A 27,985-nucleotide genomic window follows, 5' to 3' on the forward strand; every position below is an offset into this window, starting at 1 on the left:
AATGTAAAACTAGGCTGCTTTATTAAGTTAATATATAACAAATGTATGCATTGACAGTACAGCTGCTAAAACGAGTACAAAAGACATTTGGCTCAAACAAGAAAAAAAGAAACGTTGCACAAGCTTATCATTTTTTAGTTACAAAAAACTGTTTGCTCAGGCACAAAGAAATCGAAACTTCATTTCTGAAGCAGTGCCAACGGGCTGTCGAACCCACTGTCCTGCTGACGCACTTTCAACTCTGAAAATAAGCTCTTTGGACACATTTTCCGGACACCATGTCCCTCAAATCCAGGGATTGGCTCTCTGTGTTTATTTGTTCTCCTGTCCACACTCACATTGGGTTTAACGTAAGATGGAGGCTGAATGATCTCCTTGTATATCGTAACATCAGAGTTATCGCCGATAGAGCTTCCAAAGTCCAAACCGGCGTTAACAGAGAAGGGCTTTCCAGGCTCTGGATAGGAGGAGGTCAGGTGAATGTTGTTGATGAAGTTAGAGCTGTTACTGGTTAAACTCCAGTCGCTCTGTCCGTCATCGCGAACGGGGGCTTCTTCAATCAGGAAGGGCTGGACGGATGACGCTTCTCCCAAACCCTCCATGAACATTTCCCTGCTGTGCTTTCTCAGTGTGACATTAGGGGTCCTGACATCGCTGTTAAAAACACTATCATGTGTAAAGTTTGTGTGCTTCTGAGTTACCTGACCAACCGTAAAAGTGTCTTTGGATCCACATACCACTGCAGTCTTAAGGGAATCAAGTTCGATGGCTTTAGATTTGATGCCTTTCTGTTTAGCCGTCATGGATGTGTAGTTAGTGTCCGTTAGATTGTAAATCTGATGGATCCGTTTGTTCTTACCATCCTTGAGGGCTTCAGCGCCCAGGACTTTAGCAGGAGAACCACTGGATTCAATGTCCGTTCTGTCAGGTCCACCTAAGCAAAAATCAATGTTCCCAGATGAAAGCGCCGTATCATGCTACAAACGAAGGCTTGGCTGAGTTGAGGTTTTACCTTGAGAGTTTTGGGTTCTCGAAAGCTTACGTTTGGCCAACGGGGTCTCTAGGACTTTGGCCATGGCGGCCAGTTTGCTAGCAGCATTTATGATTTTCTTCTCCGCTCTGGAGAAAGAAAAGGTGTAGAATGAAAACCCAGGGTTCCTACACATTTTCCATTTCAAAATTTCATGCTTTTCCAGACTCAAATTTCCAAACCTCTCTGTAGATTTTCAGACCATATTTAACATAAATGGTTCATAGAGCATTATTCTCAGCTTTATATTTGGCATATAGTACAGTCATCTGTAAATATTTTTTTGTCATTGATTTTCTCGAAGTGACAACAAACAGAGTCCCTAATATAAAAAATAATAAATAAATAAAAAATACAGACTTTTACATTCACACAAAAATTGTAATTTTGTGCCTTCGAGAAACTATTCACATGTGCATGGTAATGTTTTGCATGCTTACGCATTACAATTTCTAGTTTTATATAACCTACTTCCTTTGTGTATCACTGCCATCTTACTATGAATAAAAAGATAGCATGGATGCACGTGAATTAACAGAGATCTACCAGCTCACAATTTAGCTTTTCTTACGGTAGTACCTCTAATGTCCAATTTAGCACATCCTGTGGTGGTGGAGAAACTGACACGAAGTGGGCTGATGGCATAACATTTGCCAAGTTCAAGGGTCTATAAAATAAAGACTAGTACTGTAAAAACAGTGTTTAAGATTTGGCTTTCATTGGAGCAGTGTGCCATATTTCAAGACCTTAGGTCTCTTTAATGCATAGTCTGTGGCAACCAAGAAACCACACCGCGAAATGGGCTGATGGCATAACAGGTGGCTCAGTGTGCATTGTCCTATGTGCTAAATTTAATGGTTTCTTGTGCGTACATAAAAGTCTGTATATTTTTTATTTTTGCAAAGGTCCTTGAGTTATGTAATACGGTGCTAAGAATATAGTGTGAAGAAACCCAGAAATGCTTCTAACCTGCATTTTGCATAATGAAAAAAGTGCACCTTGTTTTTTTTTTTTTTATGACGGAGGCAGTGTGTAAACGTGATGTCTTATTTATTTTTTTAACGTGCGAAAATTTCGGACTCAGTGTGCAATGACCTTTAACTGTTTGTTTAGTAAATCGTTCGGTGCTTGTGTATCTAGCAGTAGGCTACTTTTAAAAACTGAGGTGCTGCTATTTGTGCTTTTGTTTTATTGGTTAATGTTTTAGAACGCTAATAAAAAATACCCAATGTTTTTGTCACGTGTGGTGCTTTGGTTTAGCATAACGTCATCTTATTTAAACGCAATCATGTTTAAAGCCCGTTATTCTGGATGTTAAGTTGAACGAATATTTGATTATTTGTGTAGCCAACATTTTTTACAAGCTCTGAGAGAAAGTCCGCGGGAGCAGGTGGGAGTGGACACAAACATTGCGGGAGCGCGGGCGGGAGTGGAACATGCAGGTTGCGGGAGGGGGCGGGTGCAGGTTTAAGAAAACAGTCCCACGCAGGGCTCTAGCTTCCATGAAACCTCACTTCTTGTACGATAAATTTATTTTAATTAAATTCAAAATTTTCTATTATAAAAAAACAATGAGCACTGAAGAAAGCATGGGCTGAAATGTCTGCTCTCTGGTCTGTTTTTAATACATTTTGCACTTTTGTCACTTTTGCATATGAAAAATAAATAATTGGAATTTTGCTAAAACCTTTTTGGTCTTTTTTTGCAGTGTGCCGACAAATTTAGCTACCTATTGGACTACTATAAAAAAACTAAATGGGGGCAAAAGTCTGGAAACACATATTTTTCCCATACTCTGCTTTCTTTTTTCCATACTTTTCCAGACCCCGTAGGAACCCTGAAAACCAAACCATAAAAACAGAGATGATGATAATTTGTGGTTCCTCGTACCCTGCGGCCTGGCCTCCATCCTCCAGCAGCTCCTGCAGGCAGGTGAGGTAGTACCTGCGCATGCGTCTGGCCGTGTCCTGTCTTTCCCTCAGGACCTCAGTCCTGATCAGCTCTGCCGCCCGTTCCTTACTCTCCTGAAGGTAACGCAGCATGTCACCTAAATTGAAAAATCAATTATATTGAAAATTAACTATATATTGAAAAATCAATTAAACAATTTAATAATTAAACAATTTATTACTTGACATTGTTTTTTTATTTTGAAGAACATGAAACCGGTTTTTAATGAGAAATGTGATGTGAATATAATTTGATGAGTTATGTAAAGCATCTTTATAAAGGTCTTGAATTCACCTCTGATTTTCTCCACCGCTTTCATGTATTGTTCCTTCATTTCCTCAAGACCTGCTTGAATATTCTGTTGGCTCACTGAACCGCTGAAACATTGATGAAGACTCTTAGTGTTTCTCTAAGACCCAGTGCGCTCATAATAAATTATGTGCTCTCATGAAAGAAATCAAGCAAACTTCAAGTGTTTACAAACTTTGAAAGTGCTTCTGCATTTGAGCTTTGTTTCAGTTCCTCAAGGGCTTTGAGATGACCCTGCTGCTCCTTCTGCAGGGCTGCCTCGTGCTCATCTGATTTTAAAAATAAAAACAAAGATTACTAATCGCTGTCTTCCACATGCTGCTTCTTACAGAGGCCCATTTGTGCCAGTTGATAATTATGTAAGAAACTAATCAAATAAATGAACTGAGAAACCAAATTCAATTAAAAAAAATATATAGTTTAGAAAGTTATTCAGGAAAAAACTCTAAACAGATAAAGTATAAAAATAAACACTTTGATATAAATAAAAATCATGAAAAAACTAACTGAAATATAAATATTCAGATTAGCAACAGATAATACAAGAACGGTGAAAAAATTGCTGTATTAATATGTTTTCGTCCTTTAGCCACTTGTGATTACAGACTGTAAAGAGATAAGAAATGATTGTGAGAAAAAACTGCTGTTTTTGTTAGCTAAAACTATTAAAAATATGTACATATTTTAATTTAAATAAAGCAGAGTTAAAATACAAAATAAATATTAAATGACAAACTTAAAATTTAGAAAATTAGCAATGTTGCCATACTGAAATAAAATAAAATAAACTGAAATAAAAGTTGAGGTACTAACTAGGGCTGTCGCGATTCGTACATTTTAATCGACTATTTGATTTGTAAAAATCAACTTCTGGCAAAATATCAGAAGTGGCGTATTTCACGGACGAGAATCCATAAAACACAATATTAGACTATCTTCCAAGGCTGCATGATATATTATAATTAACCATAATTGTGAATTCACAAACGCTATGATTGAATTAAATAATTATATGTGATGCAGTTCTAATACAGTATATGCGCTTTAATTATTTCCATGCGTGTAGGTTAAACACGTGCGTCTCACAACGGCTCCGTTCCCACTTACACAGAAACTGTTATCATTTACACGTGGAGCGTCTCAAACTCCATCTCTGCATGTTGAGTTTGGGTTTATTAACGTTCATCTGGGAACGCAACATGCGCCGTTTCATCAGATTTGTGAGGTAAATCATTTATTTATAAATGATTTATTAAAGTTTACACGGTTTGATGTCCACATATTCATTTAATTACAGTGGCTATAGCATTTCTGTCCTAAAGAAATGGACAAATATTAAAGATTAAGTGGACATTTGAATTAAATGATGCTTGGTCAATATTAAACAAGGATTAGATCCGCCATTGATCTATATACAGTATATCTCTATTATAGATCTAACTAAAAATTCTATTTTCATTTTTCTATATTCTGTTTTAATGGTTAAAATCAATTTTATCAATCAAAAAGCCTGTCTAATTAATGGAGTTTTACAGTGTTATCTGTACCAAATTCTGTTTTCCATTATTTTCTGGATTCCATTTTAACGGTTCAATTAAATTTTAATAATCAAAAGCATCTCCAAATAATTGATTTTATATTTAAAAAAAAATATATATATATTTTTTTTTTTCAGAAATACTGCACATTTACATTTTTACCTAAATAAATTCTGGTAAATAATATTTCTGATAAATACTCCTTTAAAAAGTGTTTTTTGATTATAATATTATTAGACTAGAACACGTGGATATGTTGTCATTCTCACACTATAATACTGAACTTTGATTTCAGTGATTTGGACTCTGAGATGGACATTAAAATAAAATAAAACTACATTAAAACATAAAAACCTAATAAAAGTGACGAAAGTACATACACAGAGTTACTAAAACTTAAACTAAAATTAAAATGAAAACTGAAAATCTAAAAATAAAAGCCATTAATAAACACTATATCAGTATATAAATAGTACTAAAATGTAAAAACACTTATTTTTATGAGGTATTTTATGAGCCATATTTAATATTTTCCCCCACAATAATGTACTGGCTACACATCAGGGTTACCACACATTTAAAAACTTTTTCACATTTTCCATGACTGTGGAAACCCTAAAACATAAGAAAGGTCACAACTCTGACGGAAGTATTTGTTTAAAATGTGAGATTTCAGACGCTTTCTAATTTACTTCACAAATTTTTTGTAAATATATAATTTTCATAATTAAATTACATTATCCTTTTAATAATTTACAATGAGCAATACTTGATTAACTGACTTAATTAACTCAATTAATTACTTTATTTCCCAAAATGATTATTGAGAGGCCACAGTTTCCAAAATGGGAGAATCTCTTAAGACTTAAAAGACTAAATATAAAGATGGTTCTGAATAATAAGCACCACCTTTCATCTTCTGCAGGGTGTTTTTGTGCTCTCGTACGGTCCTCTGGAGCTGCCGGCAGGCCTTCTCTAAATGTCTCTGGAGCTCTTGATTCTTCTTCTGGAGTTTGGCCAGAGACTCAGTGCATTCACCCTGCTTCCTCTGGGCCGTCAGACCTGCTGCAGGGTGAGGAAGCGTGAGGAGGGAAGCGCCACTGATCCTGTGTGAGGTGAGCGTGATGTGGGTCTTACCGGTCTCTGTCTCGTGGTGCTCCTGGGTTTCCTTCAGCACACGTCTCAGCTCGTCTTCGCTGCTCTGGAGTGTGAGAGAAAGAAAATATTTAGTGTGTTTCTCTGGGTGGAGATTGATAATGATCTAGAGACTGTATAAATATGATGACTGTTCTTGTGTAATAAAGAAGAGGGAACTCTCTGGGTGCAGCTGCGCTCATTGCAGTGACAGCAGATTTTCAATTTGTCTAAGAAAGCACACGCACCTTCTTCCACTCCTGCTTAGCTTGGTTGACGGTTTGACAGAGTGATTCTCTGCAGATCTCCCAGACTCTGGATCTAATGGTTCCTGGTGCACTGCTGAGCTTCTGTTCTTCTCCACTCCTTCTCCTCTCCACTCCCTCCTGCAGCACCTCCTTTAGATCATTGAGCACCTCCTCAAGCACCCGCTGCCTCTCCTCCTGCAGTCTGCAAAACAACAGTGCTCCTTTAAAACATACATTCATAAACTCATGTTTAGGAGTCAAAAGACTTGGCTTCTATTGATTAAAAGGTTATGTAAAATATCATTAACTGTTTACATTTGTCTACGTCACTATAAATAAATATCTAAAATATATTTACATAAAGCTCCACAAAGTATTTAAACTAATATTAAATGCTGCTGATCAATGTATTATTGTATGATTACAAATTTCATATAAGTCTTTCAAATTTATTTTAATTAATTAATTAATATAAATGAACAGCAACATTTAATAAATATTATACACTTTATTATTAAATAGCATATTGAAGGTTTGTTTAATATTTAATGCTATATTTTAATAATCACAGAGTATATATTTCTATTTATATCAATGTTGTTATTATTAACAAACTAAACTATTAAAAATCATTTTTGGGAACTGAAATAAAGCTGAAATAAAATCAAATTAAATAAAAAAATAGATAGAAAACCTAAATTTAAAAGACTTTACAAGAGATTAGAAATATTCATAACTAAGTGAAATAAATTTGAAGTACTAAAACTATTAATAGCAAAACTGACAGAAAAAGATAAATTAAATGGAACTAAAAAAAAGCTAATAAATAAATAAAATTACACAAAATAGAAATACATAAAAACAAATGTAAATGAAAAAAAGCCCATTCAAAATACTAATAAATACATAATACAGTAGAAAACACAATTCTACTGTATTATATATTTATTAGTATTTTGAATTACAAGTTTTTTTGAATATTAGATAGACTTGCGACAAAACAGACAGACTTGCGACACTGCTATTGTTTGTACTTGCTAAGGTATTGTAGGTAGTTTTAGTGTTGTTTTTTGGCTCACGTCAAAAGGGCCCTGCTTAAACAGCATTCTGTTCAAGCTTGCCTTAGCAAACCTTCCAAATTACGGTGATTATTATGAACCTGATCTCTTGTTGATCCCTCCTCTCCTGCTCCTGTTCTCTGAGAGTTTCCTGTTGCTCGGTGTCTCTTTGTTTGTCAGTTTGCTTTAGGTTCTGCTCCGGGACGGCTTGTACTTTCTGCTTCTGTTCTCTCTGGAGCTGCGCCCTGAGGTGGGACATCTCCTCCTCCTTGTCTCTGATCCAAACATCTCGGGCTGCAGCCAGCTCTGCTTTCACGAGGGCGGCCTGCTCCTGGCACAAGCACTCCAGTCGAGTGCTGAGGGTTAGCGCTTCCTCCTGGAGCTCCCCGTTTCTCACATTACATTGCTCCAGTTCAGCGCATTTGGTGCGGAGCGTGTCCTGCCACCTTTCCTCCACTGCCTTCACAGCTGAGGACACCTGGGATCAGGATGTGAGTTTAGAAATTAAATATGAAGAAATTGTTTCAGAATGATCACAACAACAAATACCTGTTCCTGGACATGCTGCTGTTGAAGTCTCTCCCATTCATCTTTCTCCCTCTGCAGGCTGCTTTTGTATTCTGGGAGGGAGGTCAAGTCCTGGAGCCATCGAGAACGAGCCCTTGATATCGCACCTTCAACCTAGAAGCAGCAGAAATCATTGTTAACCCTGTAAAACAGGGTGGTGGTGATGGCGCAGTGGATAAGACACATGCCTTTGGTGTGAGAGACCCGGGTTCGAATCCACTGTGAGACACCAATGTGTCCCTGAGCAAGACACTTAACCCCTAGTTGCTCCAGAGGCGTGCGACCTCTGACATATATAGCAATTGTAAGTCACTTTGGATAAAAGCGTCAGCTAAATGAATAAATGTAAATGTAAAACCTGTCTGGAATGGAACATATATATAAAAAAAAAAACAGTCCAAAACAAAGCAAAACTATGCATTTTGGTGCAGTTTTTATATGGCCTTTATTATTACAGCGTGTTTCCATTAGGCGTATTTTTCATTTCAATTTGCACAATTTGAAGGGTAATGGAAACACAGCTGGTGATGCTTCATCCGTGGAAAGATGTCAAAGTATATAAAACAGCATGTAAACAATAATATCATATAATGTCACTCTGGGAAGCCATTCAACATCCATAAACCAACTAGAAAAATTAATTCTAGAGAGGAGCATTTTTCTAAATATGCGCACTAGGTTTTTACTGATCCTGTGGTTTTTATGAAATGAATGCATTTGTTTGGATGTTAAGAGCTGTAGACTAGTCACACCTGGAGTGTGATGTCATTAGTGTGTTTCTGCTGCATCTCTCTCTGAGCGTCTCGTACTGCTTCCTCCATGGCTCTGGCCTGGGCCGTCACAGCCTCCTGCTGCAGGGTCTCCTTCTGAGCGCTGAGCCGGACCTCCAGCTCCTCCGCTGAAATCAGCTGACCTGCCATCTCAGAGGAGCTGGTCTGACACACTCCCTCACGGGTGTCTGACTGCCTGTCCTTCCTGACCTCTTCCTCAGCCTCCTGTAACCGCTGAGCCCAGGACTGCGCCAACTGGTACAAAGAGAGACAGACAGAAAGAAAAATCAAAGACAGGCAAAAAGACATGCACACAGACAAAACACAGATAAACAAAAATAGACAGATGAAACCAATGGTACTGGCAAAAGATATGCAGACAGACAGATAAAATATATAAAAGGCAGAATAGAAGAGCATTTGACCTACAGTCAAACCAAACATTTTTCAGACACCTTCAACATTTCTCACATTATCACAGTTCTTTCGCTACAGTTTAGAAAATGGTAATAGACAAGTCAAGTCAAACTTTAATAGCTGTCAGCTATTAAATTTAAGTACACAATTACACAATACCAATTTAGGTCAACCAATTACTAAGCAATGCTTTATTTTGTTCAGTCTGTGGTGTAAAAAGGTTGCATCAGCAATTAAAGAAAAAACACTTCAGCAAAACATGGTCAGTTCAAAGTGTCTGAATAATTTTTGGTTTGACTATACATCTGAATGGCACAACAGTGACATTTTAGTAAGATCATGCTCGCCTGAGTAGAAAGATCATTGATGTAAACAGCCCATCATCACTAACCGTCTCCTGCTCCTGCTGCCAGCTCTTCCTGGCCGTTTCCAGCTGCTCTCTGACCAGCAGCTCAGTCTCAACCTGTGTGTCTGTCTTCCACTGAGCTTTGAGCCGAGACACGTCCTCCTGATGCTGACGCTCCAGATCAGACCTCAGACTCTCCAGAGCAGCCTCACTCTCCTCTTGTCTCTTCAACTGAAACAACAAGACACATGATCAAATATTCTCACATGGCCAGACTTTTGACTCACATAAGAAAGTTTTATTGCCTAATTAGACAGGAAGAGACCGTCTAACCCAAGGAGAGGAGGAAAGAAATTGCAGTAGTAGCAATAATAATAAGAATAATAATGTCCTTTATAAAAAAAGGAAAGGAAAAATATAATAAAATTAATTAAATCAATCAAAATTAATAATTAAATGCAAATTACACACACACACACTCATATAATAAATACATACAGAAATCAACATTTGAAGAGGATCAAAACCTTTCATCAAAATTGTCCTAAAACAATTTTGCTTGAGAGTTGCTGAAATCGCGTTTGGTCTCGTACTGTATCGTGTATCTTGTCAGTGTGTGCAATTGCTTGGCCATTTGTAGTTGATAAACAGGAAAGTGGGTCCAGCTGAATTGAAATGATCATTTGTTAGATTGGTATAATAAAGGTTATTATACCGCGGCAGTCGTCGTGTGAAGCCCTCCTAGTGTGAAGACCAAAGAGTGTAAAGACCATCGACTCTACCGTGCGACTCCACCGGGCAGGGACACCGGCAAGGGATAGTAGTAGCTTTTTATTTAATTTTTTCATTGATATGTTTATTATTGAGATGTTGTTGTTATATGCATGTGTTAATTTTATTTAATTTCTTTATTTTCTTAAATATGTGGGTAGATAGTATTTATAGAGTTGTAACTTTTTAGTTTTAGTTACTTTTTCTTATTTGTAAGTCGCTTTGGACAAAAGCGTCTGCTAAATGACAAAAGTAAAGTAAGTAAAGTAAAACCAAAACAATACCCATTCTTGTCTTAGTACAACTTTGATTAACTTTTTTGATCCACTTCAAATGTTGACTACTGTATACATACATACACACATACATATACATATATATACACACACACACACACACACACACACACACACGTTCATATATTTATGAGCAGTTCAGATACAAAAGCCTCAGTGCCATCTGAATTTTTTTTCTAAAATGAGCATTTTTCTCAGGCTCCTATGTTTATATTCAGTTATTTCACTTTAATGGCAAAGAAAATAACCTATTAATTGCCATAAAAGTGAAATTACAGAACCTACACACAGGAACACAGAATTTAGAATTTTAGAAGACAATTTCAGATGGCACTTAAAGGTTTTTGCATCTGATATATATATGATTAATAACTTAAAATAATTCAATTAAAAATATAAAACTGTCAACCAATCAATAAATGAATGCATTCACTATCTAGTGCTTACCTCATTTTCCTTCAATCTCCTCAGTTCAATCTCCTCAAGCTTGTTTTGGAGATTTTGCTCCAGCTTGTCTTTCTCTTTGCAAACAGAAATATAGCATTCCTGCACAGCTAACACCTCCTGACTGAGCTCAGCCAGCTTTGACCTGTGGATGGACCGGGTGTTAATAAAAGTCAGCTCCTGCATGCTTTATGAAGGTTATGAAGTTTCCAGTCGTATTGTTTAAAGGTGAAGGTGCAGTGCAGTACTCGAGCTGTTGGATGTGCTGCTGATGCTGGCTAGTGAGTTGCTCTATGTGAGCGGTGTGCTCCTGCATGAGCTCTGTCTGGACACGATTCACAACGTCATCCCTGAACTGCTGCTGAGTCCTCTCATCCCTGCACGCACAGAGCATTTCACCAATGAAACAAAACAGAAGGTGCACCAGAGTGGAATTAACTCTCACTTTAGCAGAAAGTGAATGTGTGACCTCTCTGCTGCTTCCTGTTTCTCCTGGTCCAGTTCCTGGATCATCTCCCTCATCTTGGTGCAGAGCTCAGAGTTGGCTGCCTTCACCTTCTCCTCACTCTGCTTCAGCTCCTGATTCCTCTTCTCCAGAGCCTGCCGTTCACAACTGGGCTTGACTAGTGTAACAACTAGCTAACTGAATCATTACTTTTTAAAACATGGATCCAGATCAGTGTGATTTTAATATTATTTATAAATTATAATAGTCTTTATTAATATTCAGAATTAGTTTTCTTTTCAGTTTTACTCATTTTATGTCCCTTTTGTAATTTTTTTATATTTATATATCATTTATTTCTATATAATATAAACATAAAATTTCAGTTTTACTTTTTACTGTAGTACTTAAAAAATTACAAATGTTGCTTTGGCAACTAACTGAAACCCAATAAGTTGTCATAAATTTTATTTTATTTTTTCAGCTTTATTTCAATTAACCAAAAATTATTTTGTTTATTTAATTATTTTGTCTGTATCAATAAATGGTAAAAAAGGCCAAAAACATTAATACAACCATTTTACCACCATTATCTGTTGCTAAAGTTTTAGTTTTTTTTAAAACTTCAAATTAAGCTTTTTTTTTTTATTTCAGTTCAACATTTTCTAAGCTCAAACTGTTCACCTATCATCTGTAATTTATTCTTTTTTCAGATTAATTTTCTTTAAAAAGTAAATAAATACATAAAAATAATAAAAGAATAAATAACAACACTGATCCAGACACAAAAGTCCTCTAACTCTGTGACTGAAGTCACACTGACCTCAACTCTCTCCTGCAGGGCCTGCCGTTCCTCCTGCAGTCTGACGAGGTCTTTGTGAGGAGCGGCAGTCATGTGAGAAGTTTCCAGGTGTTTCTCCAAGCTGTTCTCCCTCACCTGTAGTAAACGCACAAGGTGTAAGTCTAGCATCTACTACAGCACACAGGTTGATCCATCAAGCACGGAGTTGCTGTAGGTCAGACCTTAGCGTCTCGTATGGTTCTCTCAGCCTGCTCTAGCTGCGTCTGCAGCTGTTCTGCTCTGGTCTGGGAGCATCGCAGCTCCTCCTGCAGCTCAGAGATCTTCAGACGCTTGGTCTTCAGGTGACTCAGGCAGCGCTGCAACTCGCTCTTCAGCTCTCGCATCATATCATGGTTGGAGTCTCCTGCTTCAGCAATATGAGGTTTGCTGGAAAACAAAGTAATCGTGAGATTATAAGAAGCTTGAAATATGAACACTACAGTAATACAGTTTGGATTGTTATATAACGTTACCTGTGGATTCGTCCGTTTCTCCACTTGGACTTCTTGATGCCCAGGTCCATGTAGGACTCAGACAGCTGGTTCTCACAGTCTCCATTAGACTCCAGGGCTCCATGTTTAATGGCAGACTCATACAGATTTATCTGCTCCTTCAGTTCAGTCAACTCTTCCTGTTGAGAGAGGAATCACATGGACTCTGTTTTATGGACAGCTTTAATGTTTCCCATTATTGGAAATGCTGTCAAACATTAGTGGACTGATTGACCTGCAGGGCTTTGCTGATGTCTCCGCTGATAGCGCGGGCAGATTGGGCCTGCTGGAGCTTCAGCTGTAACTGACTCATCTCTTGAACAGAGCCTGCAGAAAATAAAAGAAGCTTTGATAAAGATGTTACAGACACAAGGGAGACAAAACTTCAATGAATTCATTCAATTAGACACTGAAAAAATTTTTTTTCTTCTTCTTTTAAAACAAAAGAGTTACGAAACTAAGTTATGACTGCTACAAGACCTGCAACCTCATATATTGACTTAAAATGTACAAAAGTACAGAATATGGACCATGGAATATAAGTAACATGAGTAAATATAAATAAAGAAATAAAAAAATAGAAATGTGCGTTTATGCTTATTTTTATTATATTTAAACAAAATATAATAATTGTAATAAAATATACTTGACATATTGATTTAAAATGGTAATACAAATACAATAAAATGTTTAAAATATGTAGTATTTTAAAAGAATAAAAAGAAAGAAAAATCTAAATAATTGGAAAAAATTTGATGATACAATTCTAGTTTATTTTCATATTTGATAATAATCTCGTTTAAAAATAAAAATAAAACATTACCCTTGACTTTTATTGAACAACAACAAAATATTTTAAATTTTTAAGGGGAACAGAAGAGGTAAAAATAGTACAATATAATAAAAAGAAATTTTATTATAAATTAGATAATTATTTAAATTAGAATATTTGAGCTCATAGAAACAAATATTTGAATAACAGTGTTGTTTATTTAAATGACGTTTAATGAGAAAGGTGTATTTTCTAATCAAACATTATTTTTGTCACTATTTATGAACAGTTTTACCAGGCTATATTCATGACAAATTTATAAATTGTATATCCTGTGTTTTTGTTTCCATTTGAAAATTCAACAAAAATTAAATTAAACTGTGCAAAAAAAGCAAAAAAAAAAAAAGCATTCAATGCAGAGAGAATGGAATAAACCAAATGGCTATAAAGCACGAGTCGGGATATGGCTATCGTGTTTGCATTGTTTCACATGTTCTTGTTGGAAAGAAAAACACACACATGTACATTATCGCGACCAGGTGAAAGTCGGCTCCTTATTCCGTGTGTCCACCAAAGCTTTTTTAACCAGCTGAAAATGGCAGGCACTCTTCTGAAAATGCCTAGCTGTGAGCGCTTGCGAGGCGCTTTGGTTGCTGTGATACAGAACAGCCGCTGAAGTAATGTGGCAGATGCATCATAAATGGCATTTTAAAAAACCGCAGCGCTCCCATTGGAAACTATTGAAAAAATATGCCAGCCTGAGGGAAAAAAAACACTTTGGTGAATACTGTTAACAATAAAGCTGGCTGCAGAGAAAATGATTGGGCTTCTCGGCTCGCTTGGGGTACATCTGCGCCTACCTGCAGTAGTGCTTATTATAATAAAATAATTATTATTATTATACAAAGATAATCAAATGTTTTCAAATATTTAATATTTTAAGGGGAACATAAGTTAAAAAAAAAAATCTAAATGAAACCAAAAAAAAGCTGTGCCATGGCTCTTACAGGACGTTTCGGAATGGTATGTTTTTTGTTTGTTGTTATCTAATATTTTTGACACGCTGTTATTTGTAAATGCTAACGTTACCATGTTAGCTTTTTATATACGGTTTTATTCTGATTTGAGCTTCAATACAGCAGAATACATGATTGCGTTGTAGCATTTTTGTAACAGTAAGAAGCGTTCGCCAGCGAGTACTGCTCGCTACCATGGCAACCGCGTGCACGTCCATGTTTAACGCTTCTCGTAGCTATGTGAAAAATATCTATCTGAGAGAGAGAGAGATGCAGAGCAGAGCGTGTGCAGAGCAGGGGATGCAAGGAACAGTATTAAGAACTGCTGCTTTAGAACATATGATTTTGAAACTTGTGAATCCATTAGAATCGTTAGAAGACAGAGATTTGTTTGTGCACCCCTAGTTTTGACGGCATGGCAACAACTGTTCCTCTTCTCTAAAGCAGCGCAACATGGCCTTGCCCACTTCGTTGCATGTTCCATGGGCAGGGATTATGTAAATTTCCAGGTTTGTGACGTCACAAACCCTGGAAGTAGCTCGTTGTAGTCCCTATAAGCCGTTTTTGTAGGCATTAATCTGCCATAATTTTAAAAGAAGATATCTCCGTTTGCATTGAACGTTTAGCGTCGTAACTTTTCAGATATTGTTTATGCTCAAACAGCAACATCACACACTATGTTTAAAAAGTGAAATACAACCACCCCTTTAAACTATGTTAACTGCAAGAGAAAAAGATGACTGGCCCATACGATTACCCATGAGGCTCAAGCAATCACAACAGTAAAAACAAACAGAAAGCACGTGGGATACCACATACCAGTGTGGAGCAGTTTGGCACACTGCTGCTGGCTCTCCTCCAGGCGCTGTGTGAGGGTGTTGATGACGGCGGCTCGGTCCACCTGATCCTTTTCCCTCTGACGCTCCAGCAGCCGGACCTGATCCAGTAGCCGCTGACCCGCCTCCGCCTGACAAACACACACACACACACACACACACACACAGAGTGAAACCGCAGGCCCGCACTGCCCTCTGTTGTAAGGAGGTTAATCCGCACTACAATTAATATCTACATGTATCTGACCTGCTCGTTCAGACTCTGTGATTGTGCGTCTAGTTTCTGCTGAAGGGTGAGCAGTTTGGCATCGTACTGCTCCCGGATGGCGGTCATGTCTCTATCGTGCTGCTCACGCGCTCGTGTCAGAGTGTCTGAGCGACACAGATCCATCATCTGCAGCTTCATGCTGTCCATCGCCGCCTCGGCCACACGCTGCTGCTTTAGGCTCTGTGTACGCACACATTTCCTCTCTTATAAGAGACTGCACCGTGTTCTACACCATTCTAACAAGCTCCAAATGCACAATTTCACTTGGACTTGCTGTGTAACTGATGTTGCGCATGAGGACTGCATGAGCTCGTACCTCTTGCTCTCTGTCTGTGAGAGACTGGATCTGTTTCTCGAGAGATCTGATTCTCCCCTGCAGCTGCGCTTCTCTCTCTTTCGCCTCCTCCACTAGTGCACTGGACTCCTTCAGTGATACAGTCAGACCGTCTTTCTCATCTAGACAAAACATATTATCATTTTATGGCTCAAATTAGTATTAAAACTTTTTTTTTTTTTTTTTAGCTTAAAAAGAAACATATCACCTTTCACGTTTTGGGTCAGTTGCAACTAGAACTTAACTTGTTTTTTTACATATATGAGTTACATCTAAATAATACTTGTAAATATACATTTAGCCTCTTTCCAGTATCTCTCACATGCTTTTAGGACCGAATTTTGTTGAAAACATGATTATGTATGCACAAACACACTATAAACAAACAACAATAATAAACTACATCAAATGAACTACCGCCCACAGGGGTGCAGAGCAGAAGTTCAAAGACCACACAGTCTAAATCTGAAAAAGGAACAAATGCTTGAAAAGGTTAAGCCCACATTTCACTCTGATGCCACCTAAACCACTGCAGCATGAAAACTGATCTTTTTCACAATAAAAAAAAGAAAGTTTAATTTATTTTGTTTGAAAACATTTCAGAGTAACTGAAAACCCACAGGAAGACCTCAGTGCTTTGTTGACAAGAAGATTTATAAATAGTTAATTATAATAGTAATAATTATAAAAAGTGGTAATAACATTTTAATACATTTATTTTTACAAGTTCACTCATTAAGAAGGATTTATTCATCAGATACAATATGGTTGTTATATAACCATGTAATGACAGGTTATGATTGTTTTATAAGCTCACGTTCCCACCGGGTCAAAACTGATATGAAAATGGGAAATAGTTTTTTTGCGCATAATGGGGGCTTAAAAAACATTAATAATAAATTATGAATGATTAATGAAGGGAAAGTCTTAGGTCCTGTCACTAGTCTACTTAAGTTTTTCCACAAATATACTTTTTTGAAGCTAACATTTCAGAGCCGAATTTAAAACTGTGGCATTCTAGTGAATCTGACCTTTGACAATGGCGAACTGGTGCTCCAGATATCTCATCCTCCTCCTGCAGTCCTCTAGTTCCTGTTCCAGCTCCTCGATCTGTCTGGATTGTGCTCGGTTTAAAATCTGAAGCTGCGCCAGCTGCTGACTGTCTGCTGTATCTGAATAACATTCAGACAATACACCTCAGTCTCCTAAAATACTAATTACATAGTCATCACAAATACAATTTCAAATAAATGCTGTTGAAATCTTGAAAAATATATAATTGTTTCCAAAGAAATATGAAGAAACAATTGTTTTCAACACTGATAATGATAGGAACTGTTTCTTGAGCATCACATCAGCATATTAGAATGATTTCTGAAGGATCATGTGACACTGAAGACTGGAGTAATGATGCTGAAAATTCAGCTTTGCATCACAAGAATAAATTACATTTTAAAACATATTCAAATAAAAAACACTTGTGTTAAAGTGCATATTGCAGATTAAAAAAAAAATTCAAATGAATATATAACCTTGTATGAAAATACCACATGAACCGTTAAGGCAGGATTTGAAAATGTTTTACAAGACGCGAGGGCACAAATTTAGATAAAAAAGTGAGGCTTTCCTTGACAGAATTCTCAAAAACCGCTTTTTTTCAACATCGCGTCATATTACGTCACATAAGGGAGTCGTGTGCCGCACTCTGCTTTGATCGCGCGTGAGTCGGTGTGTTTTCGGTAGTTATTTTTATTTCAGTTTATCATTGTCATGGTAAATTATTGTGTTTGTGGAGGTTGCACAAACTCCAGCCTGTCAGGACATCGAGTCCACAGGTTTCCTAACAAGAAATAGGACGGTATCTTCCGGGCCTCGGTGCGTTAGTGCAGGTGAAGAGACGGGACTTCACTAATGCATCTGCTTCAAACACCGCGGTGGTGTGTAACTTAACAGATGTGATGGAGGCCAAGTGGAAAAGCATGGTCAGCAGTGAATGTGATCTAAACATGTGTTTGCTTCTCCCAGCATGCATCAGTCTGAGAGAGGAATAGTGCAGGTCACCACAGGCTCCAGGAGAACACAGCACTGTCATGTCCACTACACCTGCTCCTCTCTCCAGATCCCTCCAGAGGATCAACATGATGAGGCTGTTGTGTATATCTAGCACAGCCTTCACCATTTAACACACTTTAACAACACATTAGTGTGACTGAAAGATTGTTAAAGGTGCCATAGAATGAAAAACTGTCTTTACCCTGGCATATTTAAATAATAACAGTTCTGTACATGGAAATGACATACACAGTGAGCCTCAAACACCATAGTTTCCTCCTTCATATGTAAATCTCGTGATTAAAAAAGACCACTGAAAAACAGGCGAATCAGAACATAACACCGACTGTGACGCAACAGTCGGGATCACTACGCCCCAACATTTGCATAAACCCGCCCTTGTTCTAAGCCGGCAGAACCATCAGAAGCTCTGCAGGTATTGTAAATAAACAAGCGCGGACAACAGCGAAAATAACACAATAAATGTTATGTTCCAGGCCGTGCAGGGGGTGTGAAGTGCAGGGGTGGGTTGGTGTCTGTATTCAGAAAGGCACAGAAAGCAAATAACGCGAGCCACTAAAGGGACATGGTTAGCTCCTTGCTAGCGGTAGCCTGTTACAGTACATAAGATTTCACTCTCAGTAAGGAGAGATGAGGATGATGGCGAATGACTTACAGATCCTGAGCACCACTGACAAGCATCTGATCTTGTGAAATGTGTGGTAAGTACTGTTGCTCCATAATGTAAACATAGTTTGTGTGATCGCGTCTCTTGAAAGTGAACTATAACGCGATCGATGGATCGTTCAAAAGCAGTTTCAATGCCTCGCATATTAATAACGGCTCCCTGATGCCCGCGTTTTATATACAGTATAATTACCCGACGATATAACTGCGAGAGAAAGTATTTAAATATATATTTTCCTCCCTGTGCTTCTTTCTTGCTGATGAGCCGTACTGTGAAACAGCCAATCAGAGCAGAGCTCAACATTGCGCAGCGCTGTGAAACAGCCAATCAGAGCAGAGCTCATTATTATTCATGACCCTGCCAAATAAGCCAATAACAGACCGTTTCATTCTAGGGAGAAATCCTAGGGTTGTAAATGGACATGTAAAATCGCTTCTGGAGATTTTTTGCCCTTACCTAAGCCACATACCTTCTGTGTAGATATCAGAGAACAATTTAAAATACTGTATCAATGCATTCTATGGCACCTTTAAATGTTTTTAAATGGGCCAGATGGTATTTCTTTTGGTAGTATATGTTTGGTACATCTACATATCTACATATTTATTAACAGTTGAAATGTTGTGTTTTGAGTTGGGTATTAACAGTGCTATGAAATAATATTTATTATGATTTAGTGCTGTATAAATAAAACTGAACTGAATTAACCATAAATGCAGATCTACTTGATTGTGATTTTATTTTTTATTGATTGTCAACAAAATGGGGCCATTCAAAACCTTTATAAAGTCCTCCTTCCTCTGTAAACTATCTTCTATTGGCTGACACAACACATGCACCATAGGCCCAGCGGACAACTTGTCTGTATGCTGTCATTATTGATTGTTATACCAATGGCATCAAAAAGTGTTACTTATAGGTAGTCATGACCTAAATAGAGTTAACTTGTAATTGAGAATCAAAATTATTCAGACGGTTTTAATATTAATATCTTTAACAATGTATTTATACACAAGTATTTAGCTTAGAGTAATAAATGATTTCTGCCCTAAAACGTGTCTGCTGGCCTGGAGAGGTCTATGCTTTCCTCGCATTTCCCACACAAGCACCTATGAATCAAAAACGTGTTTATCTCTCTCTCTCCTGCGGTGATAAGAAACCACTATCACGTAACGTTAGTGTCGGATATTAACGAGTGTGACACGCCTGATCAACACTTATTAGTTTCCATTACTGGTAAGTATCAATACTCACCAATACTAGCATTGCTATTGCCTGATTAAATTAGCTAACGTGTGTATATTATAACACCTGCCCTGTTTTCCTCACATCAACTCAATTTGTCTTCTCTGACCGTTGTTCTGTCTAATCCTGGCCTGTCCTGATCTCTTGGCTGCATAGCAGGCTCATCATTTTATCTGTGGTCCGTCATACGAGTGTAAATACACATTTAAAATTTCCTCAGCGTCCGAACTGTCATTGCGATCCATTGTTTTCCTGTGGTTTAAATGGACCGCTCTCCCTTTTGATGCGTCACTTCCGGTTTTGGCGCGTTTCAGATGCGGAAGTAAAATTCTCTCACAAAAACGACTCCAGAAGCCTTAATAGCGTATTTTAAAGAAAATCTAATTCCTACAGTATTTTTCTATACATCGACGCACTGGAGTCTCTAACCTGCAATATGCCCTTTAAATCGCAACATGGTATAATAGTGCATAATAGTATCTTACTCTGTGTTGAGTCCAGGAAGTCCCTTTGAATCTGGTCAAAGTGGCCAATCTGACTGGTCACCTGAGGACTGAACATCTTGGGCTGATTTGAAGGTTGAAGTGGGTGGTAACTGGCCTTGTAGTGGCCAGTGGGTTTTTTCCCAGCTCCACCATTATCAAACACCTTCAACAAATGTGCAAAATTAATAAACATGCATACAATGTTTAATAAAAGAAGACTGGCTGCGGGCATTCACCTGAAAGTGGTGCCTGATGTTGTTATGCTCTCCATGGGCTTGTGCCTCATCTCCATGGTAGCCTGCCCCATGTTGAAGAGCATTATTTGGGTACACGTCCTGTTTCGCCCCGTCCCCAGTGGACAAGTCAGTGTCATGGGACTCGTCCGTGCCTGCAGATGTGTGTGCATAGTCTCCGTTCTGGTACTGGTAGTTCTGTCCGTTCTGTTGGTCCCAGCCAGTGGGTAAATGTTCTGTCCCGGTCTGGAGGTGATGAGGGTGACTGCTGGTCTTAGACGTGTGACTCTTATAGCTGTAGTCCTCATGATAAGAGCCTTGATCCTCATAGTGCTGCAAACATATGCAAGACAAACGAATAAATGAATGACTTGTCATAGTATAATAAATGGACCAAATCTAAGACCATTTGCATCCTTTCAATGACCCTCATAATTAATCAGGTTGTTTGTTGAACTAAAAAAACTCACTTCCCCGTGGGAAGAAGGTCTTGGATGCTCCCATTGTGGCACATTCCAGGCATGCTGTGGTCTGAAAGACAAACACATTTGTGTGCGTTTTATTAAATAGGTATTTCAGGCAAGTGTTGCATAAGGGTGTTTTAATGCGTATTGTACCTATTGTTCTCTTCGGGGCGACTGCAGGTGGAGCGGTTGAGCTCAAGTAAGGAGCAGTCTGCGCTATCATCAAGCATATCATCAGGGAGATCAGTCAGGAGCTTGTGGAGCTAAAAAAAAAAAAAAAAAACAGCAAACACCATTTAATCAATAAAAAAATTTTGAACAATCATTCAGGACCGTAGCCACCCCACCCTTGAGCGGTCTTATCCCCTGCCAGACTGTTAAGGCACAGATTAGAGGTCTTCACAGATCCACTTGGATCAGAAAACCTGAGGTCCAACCTGAGATATTAGTATGATATTATTGATATAAGAAGCCCTGGGTTTTGGATGAATTAAAATAAATTTGCTATTACCAAATGGACCACAGAAGACCTAACCTTCCATCATTTGCTTCCAGTGTTTAACAATATATTATTATTTAAAACAAATATATAATTCTATGACAATATTATTGTAATATAATTAATTAATATTAACATAAATGTAAATGCAATCTCTATTCAGAGAGACCAAGAGATGTTTTGTGGTTTTTGGTTTTTAAAAACAGGTGACAATTAATTGGTAGCCAAATTTATATTAAAAAAACAACAACTTTCAGTCAGTTTTCAAAGCAAAGTATAATTTTATTTCACAAAATTAATTAATTAATCAGGCACTGCACTAGGTAAGCAAGCTACTGCTCTCTTTATTTTTAACCAGTGATGTTCTATAAATAAATAAATAATTAAAAACCACAGCAAACAAATTAATAACTAGAAACAAATAACTTTTAAAACAGGAATATTATATAAACAAAAGAAGTTATATTTCTTTCATAACATGGTCGAGAAACTATGCACTATTTTTTTTTAGTTTTCATTTTAGTGTTAAAGTGAATGGTATATCTACATACACATTTCACTCTTGATATCAACTCTGACCAACACATTTTTATGCTATGGCCAATTAAATTACCTACACTACATTGTCAAAAAAAAAAAAAGAAAAAAAAAGGTATGATCACTCTTAGGTTGTACTGACTAAATTCACTTTAACATCATCACGGTGTGCGGTATGAAAAATGGATAACTCGTTTTAAAATGATACAAATGTCCCCATAATGGAGGAGGGATCTCTATTGTAGAAAAGTGTTCTATAAGGTTTAATATTTCACATTATCTAGTGTGATTCAATAAAGATAGCAAAGTTAATCTAAAATCCACAATTAATATTGATATTAAACTGCTGATACAGACAAAGAAAAAAAGACAAAAGGAAATCACTATTGGACAATATCCATGTTCTGATATAGTGTGCTTATGAAAAAAAATCAGTCAAACACTAATACCAGTAATATACCAGCTCTCCAGTAAGTAGGCAGTAAGTAAGTGTCTGAGAGGCCATCTCTTGGGGAATGTAATTTTCCTTAAAAGTTTCTCAATACAATAATAAAATATTGAGCTAATGCGTAACACACTGAAACTATGAGAAACGAAACAAGCGCATACAAGCAACCGATTCACAGCAGGTCTCATAGCAACCATTTAAAAAAAAAAACACCCGCCCGGTTACAGACATGCTGAACACTCACACAAACACCAACACATGGCCCCCGAGGCGTCTTAAAGGAGCCCGAACACTCCTAACTTTCAGCAACTTCAGTGTCTTTCACTTCATGATAAAACACAGCTGTGATGTCTCCGTATCGGAGGACAGACAGTCAAACTCACTCACCCTCCATAACTCCCGCCGGATGGCCCGCACATCCTGATACGTTCCCTCGGACAGAAAACTTTCCCGCATTTACACTCTTACGACAGGAGCTCTTGGACTCAATGACATATTGAAGCACTTTTGTGTGCAATGCTGGAGTTCAGCAGCGTGACTCGTATGAAGAATTCCAGAAAAGAAAGCAGAAAACGAGGAACTAAGCCATCCTCATTTGTCCAGACTGAGGTCGGCCCATTGTGGGGGTCAGAATATACGTTTCAGTTAACTGGAGCAGAAACATTCCTCCTCTGATGGAAAAAAGACAAACAGCCTGTGAATATGATGGCGCGTGTGATCCACATCAAAATCGATGGTCATCATTCACCTCTTCTGATTCTAATCTAAAATGAGAAGTGAAATCGCCTACAATGTATCCCTCCATTCAGAGCAAACGTTTGTGATGCTTCAGTAAAGAGCTGTGAGTGGGGCAGTGGAAACACAGGCTATATGACACAGCAAACACACCTGACTGCATTGAACGTGCACCAATGACAGCAAATGCTCATTCATGCAGCCGATAGCCGTAAGGTGAGTCAGAACACACGTTTCTGATTGGAGAAGATCTGCCCTTTAAAAACAAACACTGTTACTGCTTGTGACTGGAAACAGAAGAATCTTTAACTACTAAAATCCATGTGAAAGCAAATATGGACCTAGTAAATTGAGTAAGGCAGCTAGCTCATGCAACAACAAAATCACAAGAAAAATATTAAATCAAACTTGTGTGTTTCATACAGCAGTTTTTAATGGTTACACCGGCATGAAAAGCATTAACTGCAGGCCATATTAGAGAACAGCACTGACAGAGGAACTTTATTAGCATTACAGGTCTCAATATTAAAGCCACACAGAAATACTGAAATGTCTAGTACCAGATATACACATTTAGAACATGAACCGGATGAAACTGTATGTACCTGCTTTAACAAGCAGACAGACACAAAAACTATTTGCTTAAAATAACTTGAATGTGTGTTAATGTATCCAGCAGACAAAGTAATACAATATAATGTCATTCTTAAAGTGTAATTATACCTTAAATTTTACAAAAATTTTATTTTTATTTTAAAGGGGTCATCGGATGCCCATTTTACACAAGTTATGATTCTTTAGGGTCTTAATGAAAAGTCTATAACATACTTTGGTTAAAAATTCTCAATGGTAGTGTAAAAAACACATTTTTAAACCTGACAAAATCAGCTCTGTTTTCAGCACACTGATCTAGTCCATGTTTCTTTAAATCCTAGTGAGCTCTGCTGACTCCGCCCCTCTCTTCCATGGAGTGACAAGCAGATCATAGATATGTGTAGATTCTAGGGGTGGCACGGTACACAGTAGTCACGGTTCGGTACGTACCTCGGTTCGGGGGTCACGGTTCGATACAATTTCGGTACAACAGGGAAAAAAAAGACATCTACTTTGCTCAGTTTCTTTTATTTTGATGTGAAAATGCTAAATATTATTACATGTTATATATATAAAATCTGTTTTGTTTTCATTGTGAGTGTACACAAATAAAAGCAGACCTTTAACTACAAGCAACAGCACAAATAAAAATACAATAGAGTAAAGATACAAATAAAATAATCAGTGATTTTCAGGGGGTTTTTTAGGTACAGAAATTGAAGTACGATTAAAGTAATCAAAGGTAAAACAGCATTGCATATTTGACTGTATAAATTAAAGATTACTCTTTATTAAAGTTACAAAAGCGATTCAATCAAGAGCAGTGAGTGATTTCTTTGTTGTTGCTGTTTATTTAATATTAACTGTCACTTTAAGAGAAAGCACTGATACTGTACGCCCAGCCGGCTATGTCTGCTATAGGATACTTACCAAGACGGGCATTTTGACAGAATTTTGTTTGAATTTATCCATTAAAACACAATACTTCAGAGAGAGCTTCATATTTGCGCGCGTTCTGAGGCGCAGGTTTGTGCGCTTCTGATGAGCGCACGCACAAATCTTCTCACTGCGCGCGCGAGCTCGCGTCCTCTGGCTCTTAAATATTTGAGCTGGCAAAGCGTACATGACTTTAGTCTAAACACCGATATCAACGTGTGCTGTTCAGGTCTCACCTGTGCGCGCGCTATCAGCACCGGGTGATGACGGAATAAATGCTCATATTCCAGCATACGGCACTCGCATTGAACAAGAGTGAATGATTTGTCCACTTATTTTTTTTTTTTTCTTTCTCATCGCTGTTGTTATAATGTACTGGGAAGCCAGAATGCGCATCGATTAACAGAAACATACATTAGCCGAACCCTATTTGTTTTACGTGTTATTTATAACAAACCACATGCGTTGTCAGAATTCAGTTGAACCGCGGTCCTAGCGCGTGCCGAACCGTGTGTGGAGAACCGTGCGGTTCGGTTTTTTTCCGCGAACCGTGCCACCCCTAGTAGATTCCCTATTCGACCGCCCCAGATACGTTGACGCGTCAGCCCTCTCACATTCACCATAATAATCGATGAATATTCAAAGATATACAAGCGTATAACTTGCTGTTGTAGACGCACACAGTCAATGCGCTCAAAGATTCACAGACCGTTTCAAAAATGGCGGATGACTTGCGTATCGCGGCCCATAGAAACAGTCCATAATGTGGCATCTAGGTATATATATCTATGGAGCATACTAAACTTCAGCCGCGAAACTGGCTAACTAGCACATTATTAGGAGAGGCGATTTGCAAAAATTAATAAAAAACCCTTATACTCACTTCTTCTGTAGATAAAGCTGGATCACGAATGATTCGGGCGAACATAGACGCATTTATGTAGATTGAGGATCGGCTGCATTCACTTCAAAGTGAAAGTAACGTTAACCCTCTGCGTCTTCAGTGGCTCAGATGTCCGGAGTAAATGAGGAATGAGGACTGCTATATTCATTATTACATCCAACAACTAAACACTTCAGTCGCTTAATTAGAGATGTCTTGTCTTCCCTTGCACCGGAGTCGACACAATGGTGGACAGCTCTCATCTCACTCAGGGCGGGTCTAAGGTAAGGCGGCTATCGTGGGAGAGGCCTGTGCAGAACTACGTCATTCTGACAGAAACCTCAGAACAGGGATTTTTTTTTTTTAAAACACTGGGTGGATTTTTATTATTATAGGATGGATGTGTACACACACTTCCAACACACATTTATGTTCAAACAACTTGAAAAGTGAATTTTGCATTCAATGACCCCTTTAAGATATGCAAGTGTATGTAATGAAAGTGTTGTCTAAACATAATATTTGTTTATAAAAAAATTTTTTTTAAAAAAAGAGTAATTAAATGTCTTTTCTCCCTATTGTAATGTACATCCAAGTAAAGCATCTTCTTGAATGAGATTTTAAAAATAATAATAATAAATAAATAAATAAAGAAGGACGGACTTGTTTTTTTTTTTACATTGGGGATTAAACTGGACTGTTGTCAATTGCTAATTGCTGCAAGCATTTCCTTTGAGTGACAGGTTGCTGGAAGAGAGGTTATTGACTCACAAACATCATAAGAGAAGAGATATTGTTGCAAAGGTAAGGGGACGTTATGTATTTATTTTTATCAAAGATTACAAGGGCTTGTTTTGTTTTTTATATAATGTTATGTATGGATCATTTATAATAAATACTCCTCCATTTCATAAACAAAAATTAATTGTCAGTTTTGATTTCATGGTGTACTGATGACATCATATTCTGTTCCGGGACAAAAATAAATGTTTGTCCAATCTCTGTCTAGTATGAGACTGTCTCTACCCTTAAAATGTTGAATACCACCTAATACAAAAATAAATATTGTTTGACAAATCAGATAAAATATATTATTATATTATATTATTATTATCAGTGTTGAAAACAATTGCTGCTTAATATTTTTGTGAAAACTATGGTGCATTTTTCTTTTCGAGGTGCGAGATTCTCTTACAGGATTTATTTGGAACTGAAAATGTTTGCATCTTTTTAAATGTCTTTACTGTCACATAAACGTAATGCATCCTTGCTAAATATATATTGTTTCACTTCGTGTCTATCTATATTATTATACAATTTAATATTTTAGTTTTAAATTGTATTATACTCAATGTACAAAATCCCAACCACTCATTGTTTTAATAAGAAATGTCTAGTTTAGGTTTTTTTGGGGTTTTTTTAGGTTGTCTCCAGTATCAATTATATTTGAACCTTTTTCCTATTCCATTAAACACTCATGCGCTGAAATAAATAACTAAATATTTACCGTTCATGTGAACTACAGACAGATAAACTGATTGTTTGCTAAACTGAAGTGCATTTATATTACATTTAGTCAAGTATGCAGTGCAGCAGATGACAGATGTGTGTTTGTGTATCAGTAACTGCACAGATAACCTACCTCTTGCTCTCTGGCGTAGTCTTCCTGATCATACTCCTCTTCCTCCTGCTGGGTCTGTAAAGCTGCACTGTCAAAATCAATGGACATCCTGCTGATCTGAGAGGAGAAATGACACACTGAGACAGGAAATGACCAGCAATCACATCCGTCTTACTGATAAACCCGAGAACAACATATTTGCTAGTTCGTCTGTTAGCATCAGTTCATCCCAGATATAGATACAGCTTGTTTCTAAGCAACCCATAACACAGTATTCACAGCAGTAACTCGTTCATGCACTAGTTTACAAGCTTCAGTTCACAAACAAGGCTGTGTGTGAGTTTAAATGATCTCTGCTTACCTTTAAAGCTTTTATAAAGTCGCCACGGTCCTAAAGTAACACAATAATCCCAAATGAAGTGTTTCTATGAGACACATTACAGTGTCTCGGTGCCACACAAACTCATACCGCAACAATATTGATATAAAATGCCTGGAGTACGAGTAATAAACCGTCAGCACATATTTGTTCATCCGTCACAGATGGTAAAACTCGCTTAATGCGGACTAAAGTTGATATTACAGTAAATATATTGATAAAGTGTCTGTCTATTGAAACATGGCGCCCTAAACAGCGGTAAAGTCCTGGCTTCTGATTGGCTGACGGGAGGGAGACGTCATGTG

At 37.6% G+C, this 27,985-nt stretch overlaps 1 protein-coding gene across 1 annotated transcript; it reads right to left on the reverse strand.

The window, feature by feature from the left end:
- cep152 (centrosomal protein 152) lies at positions 1–27,940 on the reverse strand. The gene is made up of 29 exons (XM_079412391.1): positions 27,663–27,940; positions 27,323–27,418; positions 21,202–21,311; positions 21,055–21,115; positions 20,588–20,917; positions 20,352–20,514; positions 16,913–17,053; positions 15,864–16,003; positions 15,527–15,727; positions 15,263–15,410; positions 12,891–12,982; positions 12,638–12,795; positions 12,347–12,551; positions 12,147–12,260; positions 11,348–11,478; positions 11,127–11,255; positions 10,882–11,023; positions 9,413–9,598; positions 8,587–8,859; positions 7,817–7,948; positions 7,369–7,745; positions 6,210–6,411; positions 5,965–6,028; positions 5,737–5,892; positions 3,465–3,558; positions 3,275–3,357; positions 2,921–3,077; positions 1,013–1,119; positions 1–934 (listed from the first exon to the last, which is right to left on the reverse strand). The coding sequence occupies exons 2-29, from the start codon at positions 27,407–27,409 to the stop codon at positions 180–182; spliced, it is 4,938 nt and encodes a 1,645-aa protein (XP_079268517.1). The 5' UTR covers positions 27,410–27,418; positions 27,663–27,940; the 3' UTR covers positions 1–179.
- Positions 27,941–27,985: the final 45 nt, after the last annotated feature.

The sequence above is a fragment of the Barbus barbus genome (genome assembly GCF_936440315.1).
Source record: "Barbus barbus genome assembly, chromosome: 48".
In the NCBI taxonomy this organism is placed as follows: Eukaryota; Metazoa; Chordata; class Actinopteri; order Cypriniformes; family Cyprinidae; genus Barbus; species Barbus barbus.